Source organism: Muscardinus avellanarius, assembly GCF_963383645.1.
Source record: "Muscardinus avellanarius genome assembly, chromosome: 11".
NCBI classification, from domain to species: Eukaryota; Metazoa; Chordata; class Mammalia; order Rodentia; family Gliridae; genus Muscardinus; species Muscardinus avellanarius.
The window spans coordinates 50,764,848-50,784,359 of NC_137797.1; the positions used below are offsets into that span (position 1 = coordinate 50,764,848).

Sequence of the window (19,512 nt, forward strand, 5' to 3'; positions counted from 1 at the left end):
AATGCCTCTGGGTTTAATCCCTTCCCCAAATATACGGGAGACACCCCACTGTCATCACTGTTCTGTAGCCAGAATTAAAGATGGGGCGCTGTCTCCCCTACTCCCCAATATCGAGGGCACTGCCTAGAGAGAAAAGTGGAAAGAAGTGGGAAAAGGAGAGCCAAAACTGTCCCCTAATCATTCCTGGTGTCTCTTACACTGTCAAGTGTGAACATGATAAAATACATACAGGCCCTGAGACTGCTGATGCTTCAAAAAAGGCCATGTGAGGGAGGGACATACTGCAGGAAGGATGTGTTTTTAAAGACCCTAATTTGTAATCAGTACCATTCAAGCTTAATTCCAACATGGTCTGAAGTTTCTTGGTTTACTAGCTACAGTGGATTACCATGTGCCAATAGCATCCTTATAGGTATTTTTGTTGTCATTTTGTTTTGGTTTTGTTTGTTTAGGGCATTCTACCTGCAAGCTTTACCCCCAGCTGACAGGGCTGGGGGGCAATTTTTTTTTTTTTTGGTGGAACTGGGGTTCCTGGAAACCCTTCTACCTCCGGGCTACACTATTAAAATATATAAAAATATATTTTTATAAAATATATTTACAAAAATATAAAATAGGTCTACCCAGACCTATTTTATATTTTTATTTGGAAACAGGGTCTCTTATGCCAGCAAGGCTGGCTTCGAACCAGCGTGATCCTCCTGTCTCCGCCTCCCAAGCGCAGGAATTACAAGCGTGCACCACCACGCATGGCCCAATTTTTTTATTCTTTATTTTGAAACAAGGTCCCACTGAGTTGCAAAGAGCCTCAATAAGTAGCTGAGGCTGTCCGCAAAACATAATCCTCCTGTCTCAGCCGCTCAAATGTTGGGATTACGAGCAAGCGCCACTATGCCTGGCTATCCTTATCAACCCCTCCAGCCTTAACATCTCAAGAATTTTTCTTTCTTTTGCTTTTTGTTACAGGTCATTTGTACTGTTTTGCATTTTGTGCACAGACAGACCGGGCTAGTATTTTGTCACTATACAAATGGCACACATAAAATCATAGCCATGACACTGAATGTGTGCATTGAAATTAATTTTTTTTAACGTGTGACTCTTTTTCTGACATGCTGGTTTTCATAGATGAGATCTAGCCAGGCAAGGGTAGGTGCGGTGGAGAGAGAGAGAATGGCAAAGGAAAAGGACACTGAAATCAAGGAAAAGGCCAGGATGTGCCAGCTGAGAGAGGAATCTGTGGCCTGCAGCGCCTGTCCCAATTTCTGAGGCATCACCTCTGAGACAGTTTAAGACTCCACCTCAAACCTACGGAATCCAAATCTACTGAGGAAGGGCCTCAGCACCTCCAGTGGGAAATCTTCCATGGTGAGTCTAAAGCGCAGCTAGGTTTGAGATCCACCGGAAACTCATTGAAATATCAGCCTGGGAGGAAAAACATTGCAAGCAAGAGAAAGTGCTGCTGCGGATGAAGAAGCTGAATCCATACACAGGGAGATGTCAGATGAACCCAGGTGTAGGAAGAGGCTATAGGAATCAGCAACCTGTGTCATTCAAAGAGGGCAATGTCCTAAAGGTCACTTTAGAAGGCTGAGCAATTTTTCCAAGTGAAACACATTCAGAGACTTAGCAATGCAGGATTCTGGACTGCATTCTGTACTAGAAAGAAAACAAAACAAAAACATGAAAAAGGACATGTCTGAGACCATTGACAAAACTGAGATAGAGACTGGGGATTTAAGTTTTGTATCCATTTTTAATTTCCTGAATTTGATAGCCTTACTGAGATATATTAATTCAGTATATATGCAGCCTATTTTGAAATAGTGTGTGTAAAAATATTATGTATGCAGAGAGAGAGAGAGAGAGAGAGAGAGAGAGAGAGAGAGAGAGAGAGAGAGGATTTAAAAAAAAAAAACAATCTGAAAGGCCCAGGAGAGGGTATGTGAAAACATTTTGTACAAGACTTACAACTTCATTATGCGAAGTTCTTTCAAAACTAAAAAGTTTTCAAAATAGAAGGAATCAAGGAGAAGTTTACCAAGGGCTTTCAGAGGGTAGAATCCAAGGAAAGTTACTATGTTAGGAATAGATCAATAGCTCAGACATACCAAGTTCCATCTTCTTCAAGAACTCAGAGAAGCTTGGCATGGTGGCGCACACCTGTAACCCCAGTACTCGGGAGGCTGAGACAAGAGGATCACAGGTTCCAGGTCAGCTTCGGTAACTTAGCAAGAACCTTTTTCAGAATAAAAAAAGCTGGGGCATATCTTACAGGTAGAATGTCCCTGAGTTCCTGGGTTAAATCCCTACTACCAGAAGGAAAAAAATAAAGGACCTAGTAAGAGCAGCTGGGGCATGGAGGGTTTGGGAAGAGGGAGGAACAGACATCCAGAGAGAAATGATGCATCTGCAAGAAAGAACAGGAAAGCCAAGACTGAGAACTGGCAGATGAGCCAGCTGATAAGTCTGAAGATAAGGTAAACTCTGGAAAGGACCACTAAGTACTTACAAGCTCTGTAATTCATCCGAGCTCTTGGTTGCACCCTCGTGTTCCACTCACAGAATAACAGCTTTGAACCCCAGTTATCGTAGAGTATGGTGGAAGTAGCTGAAAGGAGAAATGCTATGAATTCCAGGAGCTATCTTAAAAGGGAAAAACCTCTTTCCGTTTCTTCCACACTGAGGGAGCTGGCAGCCAGACATTGTGCTACCATCGCTAATCCAAAGGAGAGCCTCACTCTAGGGAGCATCTGTCTCGGGGTTGGAGGTTCCCACTTTTCCATCCGAGCTCCACTTGCTCTGGATACAGAGATCTGGGCCAGTGAACTCACGTGTGTGCGTGGCTTTGCTAGGTGTCTGCCATTCGTCTGTGCATCTGTGAACATTTCTCTCCTCTTCCTGCAAGGCCCAGAACTGTTAAGAGAATACGGCAAGTATGGGCTTCACATAGAGTTTTGATCTTGGTGGCCTAAGCGCCACAGTCGGGAGCAACCTGGTTGTGGAGAAAAACTAGATCTTCATGAATTTGGGGGCTGTCTGTGTGGAGCAGGAGCTACATGGACACGGGCTTATGGGGAGGCCAAGGTACTAGGTGTTAAGAGTCTGCTACTAAGAGTTCCCGTTCTGCATGGAGCAGCTGAAATGTGCCATTTTATTTCAGATTTACAGATAAAACACGTAGCTATACCTTTGTTTAGTGGTGGGGTATACATACTTATTCTGTGAATATATGATAGACAGTGAGTCCCCAAGACCTGGGGGTGTGGAGGAGAAAATGGAGAAGTAGAAATCCTTCCTTCAAGGAGTCTGTCATCTGAAGGTTTTAACGTTACCTTTGTGAAAAACATGACAAAATCCTTTGATATTCTGCTCTGGTCACTGTCAGTCCCGACTCTCAAGGAGCTTCTGAGATGCCACCCATCCGCCTCATCCTGTGGAAAAGGGAGGAGGAGTCGTGTGGAATTGAACCTGACTCATCTTGATTTTTTTAAAGTGAAGTCAAAACCCCCAATTTTTTATATGCAAAATCGAATTTTCTCAATATTATCCACTTATTCTAATTTTTAAAGAATGTTAAGATCTCTCTAAAACCCCCAAAAGTCACTTTTCCTAGCCAAATGGCAAGTTCTCTCTTTGTTGAACTGCAGAGAATTCCTGAGAAGTAGTGTGATATAAAGAATAGAAAGAAGGCTATCTTTACCTTTCAGCTATCACTCTCTAAGGGAAAGTAAATGGGCAATTGTTTGCTCTGTGGTGTGTGTGTGTGTGTGTGTGTGTGTGTGTGTGTGTGTGTGTGTGTTACTGGAGATTGAACCCAGGTACATTCTACCTCTGGGCTACACCCCAAGCCCTGTTTTGTTCTTTATATTGATAACAGTGTTTCTCTAAGTTACAGAGAGCCTCACTAAGTTGCTGAATCCTGCCTTGAACCTTTAGCCCTCCTATCACAGCCTCCAAAGTACTGGGATTACAAGCATGGGCCATCCCACCCAGTTTAAAACCCAGGCTATCTTAAGCCATCTTTTGTTAATCCGTTAGCCTAAAATGTAGAATAAACATTGTGAAAATCACCACCTAGCCTCAGAGACCCTAATAGACAGCAGCCATACCCATACAGATTGCCCCACATTAAGTGTTCATGACCATACTTCATTCTTCTGTGAAGAGATTTACTTCCGAGGAGGCAGAAGTAGGTAGACACTGTGGATGAAGACGTTACAGAAGCCAGGAGGTTGAAAAATATGATTCCTTTACAGTCACATCTGGTTATGAGTCACTTGGTTGTCTGTGGTCCCAAAGCTATGATGAAGGTAGGCAACGCCCATTCCTCCCATATGGTAGGCGGTAGACAGAGGAGGGCCAAGAAGGAGGAGGAGGTGAAGGAAGGGGGAAGGGGGAGATATTGTTATAGAAAAAAAAAAAAAAAGGAAACCTTAGAGATGTGTCTGACGGAGACCTATTGTTAGAAATTCTCTTATACTCCTCCCTTCCAGAATTTAAAAAAAAAAAAAATTCCTGGAATGGCCCAGAGACTGAGCAGCCCTTAAATGCCTTTGCTGCTGATCCACTCAAGAGCTTCTCTTGGACACAAGAATGAAAGTAATGATAATCGTTGTCACTTGGAGTCTTCTGTGAACTTTGTCGTTCTCTAGTATTACTGAAGGCTCTGTCCACGACTGATTTTAATGTTGTTCGTTGGACGTGATCACTGATGATAATCATTTATTGAGCCTGCACTCTGCCTACCGCACTCAGCTTCTCACCAAGTCCTTGCAACTGCCTTCCAACAACGTTATTGTTATTTCCAAGAGACCTGTGATATAGGAAGTTTATCTAGAAAGATTCCTTGAAATCTAAGTATTTTAAACGGAATCACCAAATACAAAACAGGATGTTCGTGGTCTTTCAAAAAAAAAAAAAAAAGAAAAAGAAAAAGAAAGAACTGCTTATCAAAATTATGTTTCCTTACATTTTAGTGCATGTATTTTTATATATTTATTTTGGTACTGGATATTGAACCCAGGGATATTCTACACTCCCAGACATTTTTAGTTTTTTGGTTTGAAACAGGGTCTTACTAAATTGCTGAGGGTCTTACTAAGTTGCTGAGCCTGGCCAGGAACCTATGATCTTCCTGTCTCAGCATCCCAAGTACTGGGATTATAGGCATGTGCCGCAGCACCTGGCTTAGTTTGTGTATTTTTAAATGCATGGCACTTTGTGCAGGTTGTATTCACTTTTACCATAATTTACTGAACTGAGTCAGTTCAAATTAAAATTTAAAAAAGGATTTGCTGCTTTGTAATTGTTTTTAGTTCACACATTCCTTTGGTTCCTATGCCTTCTATAAAGTATCTGTGAAAAGCCTTGAGTAAAATTTGCATAACAATGGCACTTCGGAGGAGGAAGGGTACCACATTGGCCTCAAGTCATACTCTCAGTATTAAATTATACTGCTTTTTGATCCTTTTCTCTTTAGCATTCGTACTTTACTTTAATGAGAAGTTATTAATATCAAAACATGCATAGGATATCTTATAAAGGTCACCACTTCACTCATTCTGAAATTGCTCTTGACCCTCTAAATTATCTGAGTCACTTCTAGTAACCAGAGAGCTCAGTGAATTTTAGGGGAGAAAAAGTGACAAGACAACATTAACCCATTAACGCTCCAGAATATGAATACTGGGTTCAGGATTTTGGTTACAATCTGAGAGTGGTTTGGAATTTGAGGTCTTTCTTCCCAGCTAGAACAGGAGGGCCTATTAAAACACGGATTTTGGAGCTCCACCCCCAGCATTTCAGATTTTTTAGGTGTGCGGCGGGAGGCCCTATAATTTGGATTTCTAGCAAGTTCTCAGAAAGCACTTGAGAACCACTGTTCTAAAGGACCAGGCCTCCCTCCTCCTGTCCTGTCCTTCCTTCTTCATCTTCCCTGTATTATCTTTTTTCATATTTTTCTTTCTTTTCAAAATCAATTCTTACTTTTTTATTCTATTGCCCTTCCCTCTTTTTTCTCTTCTTCTTTTCCTTCCTTTCAGAGACTATATTGGAGGTACCCAATACTTTGAAGGACGTGTTAGAGTATTTATTCATGTAACAATACTTACTGAGCAGCTACAAAGATGCGGTCATCCATTCAACAACCATTTGTTGAGACTCTACCCTATGTGAAACCCTGTTCAAGAAGAGTAAGACAGAAAGGTTCTACCCTAAAGCAATTTCGCAAAAGACCAGGGGAGGCAGACAGGGCACAAATATATGAATAATTAGATTGTTACCACATGTTATGGATGCTCTCAATTTAAAAAACAGGTTGCTGGGCCAGGCGTGGTGCTTGTAATCCCGGCGCTTGGGAGGCGGGCAGAGACAGGAGGATCGCACAGGTTCGAAGCCAGCTGCACTGGCTTAAGAGACCCTGTTTCAAAAATATAAAAAATAGGTCTGGGAGTGTAGCCCAGAGGTAGAAGGGCTTCCAGGAACCCCAGTACCACCAAAAAAAAAAAAAAAAAAAAAAAAAAAAAACAGGTTGCTGAATTGAAGTATAATAGAGATGCTTTTTCCTTTGGAAGTCAGACAGGATATAACCCCATAAGGTGTGTTTTAGCTGAGACCTAAAAGATGAGAAGGAAATCCAAGGAGAGGGCCTGGGGATGCACTATCCAAAATGAGGAAATGTTCGGCACCAAGGCCCAGGGGCAGAAAAAAACAGCTGGGAAAGTGGGGTGTCTCCATCTTGAAGCAGAGCCTGGGACACAGCAGGTTCACAGTCAGTCTTTTTTAAGTGAATGGGTTAATGAACGTCTTGTCAGACCCAAGCAAGAGGAGAGTGGGAAGCCAGCAGGCAGAGGTGAGGGTGGCAGCAGGCCAGGTAATGAGGGCCTGAGTGAGAGCCCTGACCTTTTACACCATGCAGGAAGAGTTTAGATTAACTTTACCTCTTTGCCATTTAATCTCCCACACCCGGAAAGCGGGTCCCCGCATCCGCTAACCTCTAACCTTGGTCTATGGGAACTGCTTGCCTATTTTCTCCTGGAATTTCAAAGGGCATATGGCCCCGTGTGGTGACTAATGCTGTAACTCCAGTACCTGGAAGGCATGGACAGAAGGATCACAAGTTTGAGGCCAGCCGCTACAACTTAGTGAGAACCTTTGCAACTCAGTGAGACCCTGTTTCAAAATAAAGAATAAAAAATAGGGCTGGGGGTGTGGCTCAAAGGTAGAATGCCCCCAGGTTCTATCCCCATTATCACACATACACACACACACAAAAAAAAAAAAAAAAAAAAGATAAAAGAAGAGCTGAGAATATAGTTCGGAGATAGAATACTCCTGGGTTCAATCCCAAGTATCAAACAAAAAACAAAGATACAATGTACAGCTCCCAGAAGGTAGATCATTGTGTTATTATAAGCTTAGGTGATCAAGTGCTTAGAAATGTCCTGGTCATGAAGGGCATGGCAGCATGTTCACCATGCCACAATGTGAGGCACACAAATGCCTCCCACCCTTGCTTTGGTGAGTGGCAAACACTGAGTCAAAGGAGAAACCAACAGGCTTTTGATGGGATTGAAACTGTAGATGTCGCTTGTTGGATTTGAGCTCCCCTGAAGAAAGGTCTCACCCCAAGACAAGGAAGGATGTAGGAGGCCCCGTGCCGTACTCAAACTATATCACATCTAGGTGTGACCACCACTCACCTTGTCTTAGTCTGAGGCACCCAGCATTTTTGGGTGCAAAATGTGTATCACAGCCGTGCTCGGGCCGTTAGTGCACAGTGGCCTAAACATGCCGGGTGGGCTAAACACTGGCCTACAAGCCAGCAAAGGGCATTAGGCGAGACAGGTACAGATGCAAACTGATTTTACTTTTAATGAGGAGAAACATTCAGAGGGAAAAAATTGTGACGAGAATAGGCAGATTGGAGGGTGTTCTCCTCTAAAAGGAAGGCAGAGGCGGGTAGTCAGGATGGGCCTATGTTGATGGTTTGACAAGCATTTACCAATCCACTCTGCCGCCTCTTTGCCATTTAGTCCCCCCACACCTGGAAAGCTGGTCCCCATGCCCGCTAACCTCTAACTTGTGCAATGTACAGCCCCCAGCAGGTAGATCATTGTGTAACCATAAGCTTAGGTGATCAAGTGCTTACTACCTCTGAGTGTTCAACCTCTGAGCTACATCCTCAGCCCTTTTTACTTATTTCTTGAGTGTTTTTGGAACAGGGTCTTGCTAGGTTGCTGAGATTTGCTACAGTGTTGAGGTTGTTCTGGAGCCTAAGATCCTCCTGTCTCAGCATACCATGTACTGAGATTACAAATGTGTGCCAACACCCACCTGATTGGACTGTTTTTAATACAAATGGAGACTGAAGTGGTCAGGCCATGATATTCCTCTCTCCTAGATGCTGAGACTCACATCTGGGACCACATAAGGAATTCTTTGGCTTTCCAAATTCAGAGACGTTCCCTTGGGTATATGTAATTTATATCAACATACTGTGACCACTCTCACTCTCAGAATAGGGTGAAATAAAACATATTCTGCAATACAGTTAGGAAGGAAAGGAACTATCTAAATACCACTTGCATCCTCCCTGTAGCTGGAGGTGGACTCTACTATACAACAGCACTGAGTGGAAACCAGGCTGTGAGAGTAGACAAGTGGTTGACTTTGTCCTCAATTAACTTAGAATGCAGAAGCAATCAAGCCATGCCCATTGTAATGACATTTGTCCCTAATAATATCTGGTATATGGGCAAGGGTAGATTCTGTTGGAAGGTAAAGCAAATACCTCCATAAATCCTCACTGATCTATTTTGTAAGAGAACTGAACGATGCCATGAGCATACTGCAGTGCAGGGTAATGCTGTGTTACTGGTGAAGATTCAACTCCCTAGTGTAAATAAATCTTGTGATCATACTGATAGTGATGAACTAATGCATTGGGAAATTGACTGGCCTCAAGAGGAGCTAGGTCTAGCTAATCATCCAATAATTCCTACGCTGAGCTGTTCTGTACAAGTTTATTATAAAGTTAGAAATAGTAAATCAAGGGAGGAAAAGCACAATAGAGGTAGTACAAGGATATGAAAGTATTTGTCATGGCTTCATGGGGCCAATTAGTTGTTTCTTTAAGTCGATCCCTACCTCACACCGGTTTCTCTAAGTGTTTGGCATATTTGTGTTGCTGTGCCTGTTCTCAACTGCCATGACAAATGAAAGTGCTCTGAGAAACGTGATTGTTTTGTTGTAAGGGGTCCACAATTAAAACTTAGGGGACAGGCTATGATATTATAATATATATGTGAACGATCCTCCACTAACAATTCTTTAAACTTTATGATAGTGCAAAAGCAGTACATGAGCAGTAGAAAACATACTTTGATCTTTTCCTGAGGAAGCAGTATTCTCTTGTGATGCCGGGCAATGGCAGTGCCCTGCAGCTCCCGGGCAGCCGCGTGATCGTGAGGGCAAACAAACAGCACTCCACGGTTGCTAAGCTGTGATGCCCAGTAGGTTAGGTGCACTAAGTGCATTTTCAATTTACAATTTTTTCAATTTAGGATGGGTTTATTGGGACATCACCCCAGAGTAGTAAATCAAGGAGCATCTATATTTTGATTTTCATCTTGGTCTCAGCTCACAGCTCCTACAATCCCTGTAATCCCTTAAATAAGCACAGTGATAGGAGGATCTATTGTTAAAATATTTGACCGCTTGTCCCTGGTTTCTGACACAGCTCCAGAATAGCTCCAGAGTGATAAAGGTAAAAAACATTCTTATTCAAACACACCTGAAATTATATTAATGACGTGATTTTTAGAAAGAGCCTAGATAACCACAGGAGTGAAGGAGAGGTCCGGTTGCCGAGGGAGCCAATCACTATGCTGGGAAGGTTGGAGGGGCACTCAGGGGAGGGAGAGGGCTTAAAGTTGGGTTGATTGCCAATGGCCAATTCAATCAACCGACTATCTAAGAACTACAGAAACTCCAAGCAGTAAGGTCAAAGGCTTCCAGGAGGGTGACAAAGAACACCTGCATGTGCTGAGAGGGTGGAATTCTCCAACTCCTTGGAGAGGAAAGCTGCTGTGCTTAGGTCCCTTCTAGCCCCAGCTACACTTCTCTCTTCATCTGTTTGTTTGTACCTTTAAAATATTCTTTACAATAAATAAATAAATATAAACATAGGTAAAAGATAAAATAGCAGGTCTGAAACAGTGGGTCCTGGGCCCCTGAGGACCAGTTGTATCTGTTACATCCATGTTCATAATATGTTAAGATCTGTGCCTTCAGCCATGAGTTCATAAGTAATGATTGTATTCAATATAACATGGTTATTAATTGCTATAACCTTTTTTTTAAAGACTGCTGTTTGTTCACTGATGTCTAATCAAAAGCAGCCCCACCCTTCCCATGTAGTCTGGGAAAGGTTTCTTAGCCACAAGGAAGAAAGGTTAGCCCTGAAATGGCATAGAGTGGCTGGTCCGAGTTCCTGGAACACAGTAACTCCTAAAGCAAATTCAGTGTCATTATGCAGGATAAATAGGCTCAAAAGAAGTTGAAGAATTCCAAACAAAGATGAGAACAAAGGACAAAATGAATCAACTTATTTATATTTTGTATAGTATTTTCAAATGAACTCTTCATAGAAAAGATGATATCGGGCAGCGTTGCCCAGTCCCATACTTCCTGGAGTCTACTGCTATCCTCTATGATTTTGCATAATAATACTGTCTATATGATTTGACAAGGGAAAATGTAATCAGTAAAAGCCTGAGTTTAAACTTTCCCTCTTGTCTCTTTGTATGCTAATTCTAATGGGTTATTTAGGACTCACTAACTATTCAAAAACTCTACTACTATCAGTATGAAGATTGAAAACAAAAACAAAAAAACAAACCTAGTAGTTATATACATTTGGAAAAATAAATGTTTATAACTACTAGTCCTTTCCTTCATGTTTTTTCTATTATTCTTCACATATATTAAGAACATTGAAATATATAAAACATGTTTTAAATGTATATGTCTGTCTTTGATAAATTAAGAATAAAATAATTGTATGTAAAGAAATTACTTTTTATTTTCCTAGTTCCTCTGCCCAAGGGCATTATCAGCAGACCACTGTTAATTTGGAAGCATCTAAACTGTGTTCTTGTGAGGATACTTTATCATTGAACTGTCTGACTGGTTCTCTTTAAATTTTGTCTTTGGGGTACACTTGCCTGCATTACAAGAAAGGAGTGATAGAAATATATTGGAAATTTAGCTCTAAAATAACTGATGGGTAACATATAGTATTAAAATATGTTTGTGAAAGCTTGGAGGACATGGAATTTATTAAGAGACTTCACAGAGGACAGAAGGGTATTTAGTATAGTTAAGTTGAAAAACTCCAAACCTGAGAGCCAACCTCTAAGAAAATTTGAAAATCCCAGTGGAAAAGACAGAAGTTTTTGCTTTGTTTCTTTGTTTTGTTACAGAAGTTAGTAAGTGGGAATTACTAATGAATGAATTTAAAGACAGTAAAACCAAAATATGATTTAGATGTGACTTATAACTAGGCAAACTCACACTTGTCCCACACATCAAAGTTTGCAAAGGTGTCTTAACACATGATCTTACTTATTCACAATGCTCTAAATGCAAAGCATTTAGTGTTTTTTCTAGTTTTACAGTGGAGGCAGCCACATTGCTTTCTGAATATAAGCAGACCAAAAGGTCATTTGAAAAGGAATAAAGTTGAAAAGGGACTCCCATAAAGGCTGGGGCAGCTGCAGTTCATAATAAAGCTTTCAGTATCTACCAAGGAGAGAAGAGGGCTGTCTCTGATAGGCTGACAGGTATGCCAGGCTTTGCCAGCGTTGAACTTGGGGGCAATATGCAGAGAGAAGAGGCTCTTTAGTTAGACAAGTGACCTGGGCAGAGAAATAAGAAAAATTCTGTTTCCCCAGAAATACGCAGGTGCTTTGGGTTTGACCTTCTTTGAATGCTTGCTAACCTGAAAAGGAGATCTGAGATCTCAGGTCTGGCTGCAGATTAAAAGCCTGTGAAATCTCTGAGGGGAAAGAAAGTTCATTCTTCATTATGAGATTTTTGGAAAACATGTTTGCTAAAAGAATTGAAACGATTTTCATGTTTTTCTCCTTCCTTCTATTTTTCCTCAAAGTAAATAGGTTAGGTATAGTAGCCATTAATATAACTTTATGTATACTCTGTGAAAAAAAGAAAAAGGTCATTTTTCCTACTGCTTTGAAAGTTAAAATGTGGAATCTCATTTCTTTTGTTAGATCTGGCACTTCAAAAAATTCTCAAAATTGTTGTAGTATTTTGCTATTATCACCTGAGTACAGTGAAATGTCTTTGTTCCTTAGATATTGAGGGCTTTTCTAAAGTCCATTTTTAGATTTTTAATCACTCAGGAACTGAGACAGTTGCCAAAGGACCTGTAGTTAAGTACTAACAACTGACTAAATGCTATTTCTTTTTTAATTTTGTTGAGAGCAGGGCCACCCATACACAGTATTTTCTGCAAAAAGAAAAAAAAAAAGTTTCTATTACTTTCTCCTGTTGGCTGTACAACTTCTGGGTGAGAAGGCTTTCACTCCAGGACCATCAGTGATGAAACTGCTTTGCAGTAGGTTGAACCCCGGGTGCTGGTTGTACTTGTGATGAGTTCGAGCATGAAATGTAAGGATCCCACAGATGTGCACGAGAGAAAGGGGAAAGTGAGTGAACTGAGGCGGTGATGAAGGTCAAGTGGCCCTTCGGGGTGTCCGGGGGTAGGATGCGCCTTGTGAGAGATGAACGCTTTGAGGTGAGAAGAGCAAGGTCTCTCTAATAAAAGGCTCCAGGAGAGAGTGTAGGCGGTCGAGCTTAATCCTGGGAAAAGAGGCTCTGGAGAAAGCCGAGGAGAAAGATAGGAAGGAAGATAGGGAGGGCGGGGAGGGAGGGCGGGCAGGGTGGGAGCTCCAGAAAGTGAGAGGGAGCGGGCACTGAGCGTGGCCCCGGCGACTGGGTTGAGGACCACAGAGTGGGGGAAAGTGAAAGTCGGCCGGAGGGGAGGGCAGAGCCCCGCGGACCCAGACGGGGCCCTGGGCGGGAGGCGGCGGCCGGGGCGGCGGGGGCAGCTGGCTGGCCTCGGGCCCCTTGGCAGCCTCAGGCGCTGGCTCCTCGGGGCTCCCTCCCTCTCCGGCGCATTGTTCCTTTGCCGGGAGACGAGGAAATTGCCTTTTGATTGCGGAAGTCCGCGGACGGGACTCGGGCGAGGCGGCGGGTCAGCATGGCAGCGTGGGAAGGGCTGCGCCCCCACCGCCCGCCGCGTCCGCAGCCCGCCCGGGCGCGCAGCACAGGCCGCCGCCGCCCCGGAGCGCGCTGAGCGCAACAAGTGGCCGCCGCCGGCCGGGCCGGAGGGGTCCCACCGCCCAGCGCGATGCTGAGCCATGGAGCCGGCTTGGCCTTGTGGATGGCAGCGAGCCTGCTGCAGGTGAGCGGCCCCAGGGGGTCCCCGGGCTGCTGCGACCCTCCCCGCCTGAGCACCACATCCCACTGCACGCTCGCATCTCCCAGTGGGTGCTTTGAAGGGAGAAGTGGCGGAATTTCTTCCTCTCCGGGAAAGAGACATCCTCTTCTGAAGCTCCCAGCCAAGCTGACAGTAGACCATGCTGTCAAAGGGAAAAGCCACCTTCCCTCTCACCAGCCAGCTGCTTCCTAGGGGAGAAAGTTGCCATCTGCCTCCTCCAAGGGACAGGCTGAGGCTGAGTAGGGACGAGTAAAGGCGACGGGGGCATTTGCTGTGGACACAGCTTGGGCGGTCTAGACTGCTGGATTTAATTCTGCTCTCTGATTTCTTTGCAGGTTGGGCTGGCCGAGCCAGTGAGATGTAACTTCACCGTGACCGAGTCCAGAGTCTCTAGCCTGTCGGTGTCTATCCAGTGGAGAACTTTAGGGCCACCCTGTAACTTTAGCCTCGTCTACAGCAGCGACGCCTCGGGGGCTACGTGGTGCCACCCCATTCGGATAGACAATACCACTTATGGATGTAACCTCGAGGATTTACAAGCAGGAACCCTCTATAACTTCAGGATTGTTTCTCTGGATGGAGAAGAGAGAACTGTGTCCTTGCAGACAGGTAAAGGGCAACAGGTGCACTGGGATGGCCATGAGGCTCCGGGCCGGGCCCTGCCTTTCCAGCCTGGTGTTTCATTTGAGTTCCTGACATATAAAGAGATAAATGTAAAAATAACTGCGAGGACAAACAGGGTTGAAGACTCCGCGTCCCCTCAGATCTGGCTAGAAGCAACTGGGTTGACTTTCAGAGACTCCCTTAGTGCTGAGGACAGCTGCTGACAGACCGGCTGTTGTAAGGGGCTGGGGGTGCAGCAAAGAGGCATCTTGGGCTGTGGAGGGAATTTGCCAAAGTGATGTGGTTTGAGCTTCCATCACATTAAGTTGTCAACCCCTGGAGTAATTTTAAGTGAATGCTTATAGAATAAATACTGGAAGTGCAATGATTGAGGATATGCCTTCCCTCAACTTAGCTTTATTTTTAGAACCAGGACATAAAATCTTCAGGAATAGAATAGAGCTATTCATAGGAGGGAAATTAGAAAAGCCCCTTGAAATAAGGGTGCAAAAAACGATTTCGTGTCTCTTGAGTAAGCCACATAGCCTAATACCAGAGAACGTCCTTTGATTACTCCGCACCTCGAGTCAATTATTCTCCTAACACTTTTTGTAAATCCTTCCATGTGTGTATGGTGAGAGCTTGTCTCCTTGCTGGAGTTCTGTTACCTGTAAAATGAGAGTGTTGGACTAGGTCATCCAGGTCCAAGTTCTTACCCAGTGCAAAGGCTACCGGGTGCATCCCCTTCTGCAATCCCCACAGCCACCCAGCGGCATGCTCCGAGTTCTCTTGTGACTCTGATGCCCTGTGGTTTCATTAGTCTTTAACATTACCCCTACTTCTTACAAGGATGAAGCCTTACTCTCATCCAGGAATTCAACTTCAAGCAAAAACTCTGCAAGTTAAATTTAGAAATGTGTTAGCCTTACTATTCCTTCACATTTCAACTTGAACAAAGATCATTTCTTTAGCTATAGTTATTTAAAGAAGTGTTAGAACATTCAGTTTGAAGGGCAGTTATGGCGAAGCCAGGAAATTTCACTGGGTTTCTGTAGCCAAATATTAATTATTTTATTTTTTCAGAGAAAAAAAATTCATAATGCCCAATTACATCATTGGACTTACTTCACATGAAACTTTTAGATAAATTCAGAGAATTGAGGAGCTCACATTGAAAACAGATTGTTAGAAATCTGTTTATTCTTTACATTGAGCCAAAGAGAGTCTAAAAGCAAACACATAATTAGAACATTTTACAGAAGTTTAAGCAGCTGGATTTTCAGTCACAACATTATTGGTTTCTGGGTATTTAAAGACAGCTCTGCGAACACTCATATTACTAATATTGTGAAATTTATAACATAGAACCTCCAGATGTGTTAATAACATTTGAAAAAAAGTCTAGCCAACTGTATGTGTGTTCAGTCGGGCAGGGCAATTTGTCAAAGTAGGTGAGTTTTCAAAACTTTGTTGGAAAAAAGGTGAAGCCCTAAAGAAGCCAGAATACAGTTTTTTTTTAACCCAGTGGATTTACTTTCTGAAAAACATAATAATGGAGAAGGACTCACTAGGGGTGTTACAAGTACAAAATAGATTTTGAGTGTACTTACGCAGGTAGTGTTTCAAATCCCGAGGTGTATTAGAAATATTTGCATCTTATTGACCATATTGAGGGAAACAAAACTTAATCAGCACTTACAATATGTTAGCATTCAGGGGTCTCATTATTTTCCATAAGGAGGTACATTTTTGTACGTGCGTGGTGGGGGGGGGTGCCAGAGATTGAATCCAGGTGCATTCTATCTCTGAGCTAGACCCCAAGTCCTACTTTTTTTTTTTTATTTGTAAAGAGTTTCTTAAAGTTGCTCAGAGGCTAACTAAGTTGCTGAGGCTGTCCTCAAACCCGCGATCCTCCCGTCTCGGACTCCCAAGTACTGAGATTACAGGTGTGTACCACCAAGCCTGGCTAAGGAAGTACTTTTTACCACAAATGTCACATGTTTCAGGATAAACACTACTTTTAGATAGTACTTGGTAATGGTAATTTTTCCACATTTATTTATATAATGTAGAAATCTAGATTTTTAAAATGAATATTTTATTCAAATATAACTTTTTAAATATTAAGATTTTAAAATTGCTTCAGGAAGACACTTTAGAGTTGATTGTTGTTTATTTATTTGTCAGAGTACTTCCCATATTTCAAGTATATATGTGAATTGTTCATTTCACTCAGAGAAAGTGCTAGAATTCCTCAATATTGATTGCTAAACTAGAAAGATGAGCTCAGTCAACAAAATCATATTTTATTATTTTATTTTATTTTTCCTTTCCTTTCCTTTTATTTTATTATTAATTTTTATTGATGCATTGTATTTATACATCATAATGGGGTAAAAAAAACTTGTGTAGTCATAAATGCACACGTCACCCAACCAGCCCCCACCCAGTCCCCACCTCACTCCCTCCCCGTCCCTCCCTCCCATGCTTGGTTTATTGGTTGACTTCGATATAAATAAGTACATCATGCACTTTAAAGCGTTTCCCTCTCCCCACCTCCCATCCCCACAGTCAGGTTGTCTTATTTGCTCCTCTATAGGATCTCTTTTTTCACCTGGAGTTCCTCCTATGACGCCATTCACTCTAGCTTTCACATAATAGAGAAAGCATCCAATTCCTTACTTTTTGTGACTGACTAATCTCACTCAGCATAATGTCCTCAAGATCCATCCATTTCCCTGAAAATACCGCAATTGTATTTTTTTTTTATGGCTGAGTAAAATTCCATTGTGTACATATCCCACAGTTTTGTAATCCATTCATCTGTTGATGGACATCTTAGCTGGTTCCACAGTTTGGCAATTGTGAATTGTGCAGCTATGAACATAGATACACATGCATTAGTTTGGTAGTTTGGTTTCTTTTCTTTTGGGTAGATACCCAGAAGTGGTATTGCTGGATCGAATAGTAGATTTGTTCCCATTCCTCTGAGGATTCTCCATACTGTTTTCCAAAGTGGTTGCGCTAATTTGCAATCTCACCAACAATGTTTTAGAGTTCCCACTTCTCCACATCCTCGCCAGCATTTGTTATTGTTCGTGTTTTGAATGATTGCCATTCTAGTTGGAGTTAGGTGAAATCTCAGGGTAGTTTTGATTTTCATCTCTCTGATTGCCAATTATGTTGAGCATTTTTTCATGCATTTATTGGCCATTTGAATTTCTTCTTTCAGGAAGTATCTATTTAGTTCGCTTGCCCATTTTGTTATTGGATGCTTTGTTTTCTTAGTGTTGAGTTTCTTGAGTTCTCTATATATTCTAGATATTAGTCCTCTATCAGAGGGGTAGGTGGCAAAAATCTTCTCCCATTCTGTTGGCTCTCAATTGAGGTTCTTGAGTTTCCTTTGCTGAACAGAAACTCTTCAATTTCATGCAATCCCATGCATTGATTCGCCTTTTGGTTTGTTGTGCCTTTGGGGTCTTGTTGAGAAAGTTTTTATCTGTGCCTATGTGTTGCAGTGTTGGAATATTTTATTTTTTTTAAGGCAATGCCAACTAGAACAATGTTGTCTAAGACAAAACTTCAAACAAATAAACCATTCAATATATTGAATCATATATATGTGATTTACTTGTTACACTTTACCTCTTGCTGATCTAGAATGATAGCAAGACATAATCCAAGCCAGGCATGGTGGCACACCCTTGTAATCACAGTACTTGGGAGGCTGAGACAGGAGGATCACAGGTTCACAACCAGCCTTAGCTACTTAGTGAGGCCCTTCACAACTTAGTAAAACCCTATTTCAAAATAAAGAATAAAAAAATAGGACTGGAGGTGTAGTTCAGAGGTAGAATGCCCCTGGGTTTCATCCCCAGTACCGCACACACACAAAGACTTAATCCAGATTGATATAGCAATTGCTTAGATAATTTCTTTATCATTTCAAGTGTAATTTTTCTGACAATTTTTACTGATAAAATAAAATAGCTAGTTATTTTTATGTCCTGTAGCCTTGACCTTCAGGATTAAAAAAAAAATTAAATGGAAGCTGGGCATAGTGGTGCACACTTTTAATCCCAGCATTTGGAGGCTGAGACAGGAGGATCGCAGTTTGCAGCCAGCCTCAGCTACTCAGTGAGGCCCTTTGCAACTCACTGAGACCCTCTTTTGAAAAATAAAGAATAAAAAATAGGGCTGGGGTGTAGCTCAGGAGTAGAATGCCCCTGGGTTCCATCCTAAGTACCACAAGAAAAAAAATTAAATGGATATTATTTAGCAATAGTCAAATTTCCACTCCAGATTTAAAATCAGTTTTGAAGATTCAAATCCAGTTCAACCAACATTTATTGTGCATGTGTGTTGTGACATGACAGGGGTCAATAATAGTGATTGGTGAGTTTTATAAAAAAAAAAAACTTTATAAGATGAGAAAGAAAAAGTGGCCCATACCACTGTGGTCTCGACAGGCTGCGATGAAGATGGCAGGAGAGCAGGACCGCGTGCTTTCTGAGTGAGGCTTTGCCCTGCCTCCTGACTGCCACGCTGTCATCACTGTGAAGGAGAAGATCCTCAGTGACCCTCGGACTCATTGGGTCACTAAGTGGTCAGTGCAACAGGAGTAGCCTTTGAAAGTCAGGCTGTTTAGCTGTGAATTTACTAGAAATGATACAGCAAACCTACCAAAGACTGAGTAAATTGACACTTTTGAAAGATTGTGTTCTAAGAGTCTAGAGCAGAAGCCATAAGCTGGTAACCTCTCAGGATGTCTTGGTGTCTAAATCACAGATATGTTCTCTTTGGCTTCTTTAGTGTTTGTGGGGAGGGGGGAATCCAGATTATTTCACTAGCATTAAAAATGTCAATTCATAGCCGGGCGTGGTGGCGCACGCTTGTAATCCCCGCGCTTGGGAGGCTGAGGCAGGAGGATGGCACAGGTTCGAAGCCAGCCTCAGGTACTTAGTGCAGCTCTTGGCAACTTAGTGAGACCCTGTTTCCAAATAAAGTATAAAATAAGCCTGGAGTATAGCCCAGAGGTAGAAAGCCCCTGGGTTTCATCCCCAGTAACACACACACACACACACACACACACACACACACACAATGGCAATTCATATAAAACCCCAAATTTATGGATTTTCTTACACTACTGGAAGGTTTGGCAAAACTGTCTGCCTGGAACTCTCTAGAGTTGAATTGTGGCTTCTCATTTTAGATACCAATTCACTGGAATATGTCTTTATGTATTTTCATATCTGATGCAAGTTTGAGGCCAGCCCAGGCAACTTAGTGATATACTATCTCGAAAAAAAAAAAGTTTACTGGGTATGGTGACATGCACTAGTAGCCCCAGTACTTGGGAGGCTGAGACAAGAGGATTGCAG

General features: G+C 42.4%; 1 protein-coding gene across 1 annotated transcript in view; it reads left to right on the forward strand.

Moving 5' to 3' along the window:
- PTPRB (protein tyrosine phosphatase receptor type B) overlaps positions 1 to 19,512 on the forward strand; it is a gene marked incomplete at its 3' end in the record, with an annotated part of 139,947 nt that overhangs the window by 23,017 nt on the left and 97,418 nt on the right. The window contains exon 4 of the mRNA XM_080705077.1: positions 13,861 to 14,134. Coding sequence (XP_080561203.1) covers positions 13,861 to 14,134 — 274 coding nt within the window. The remainder of the gene's footprint in view (positions 1 to 13,860; positions 14,135 to 19,512) is intronic.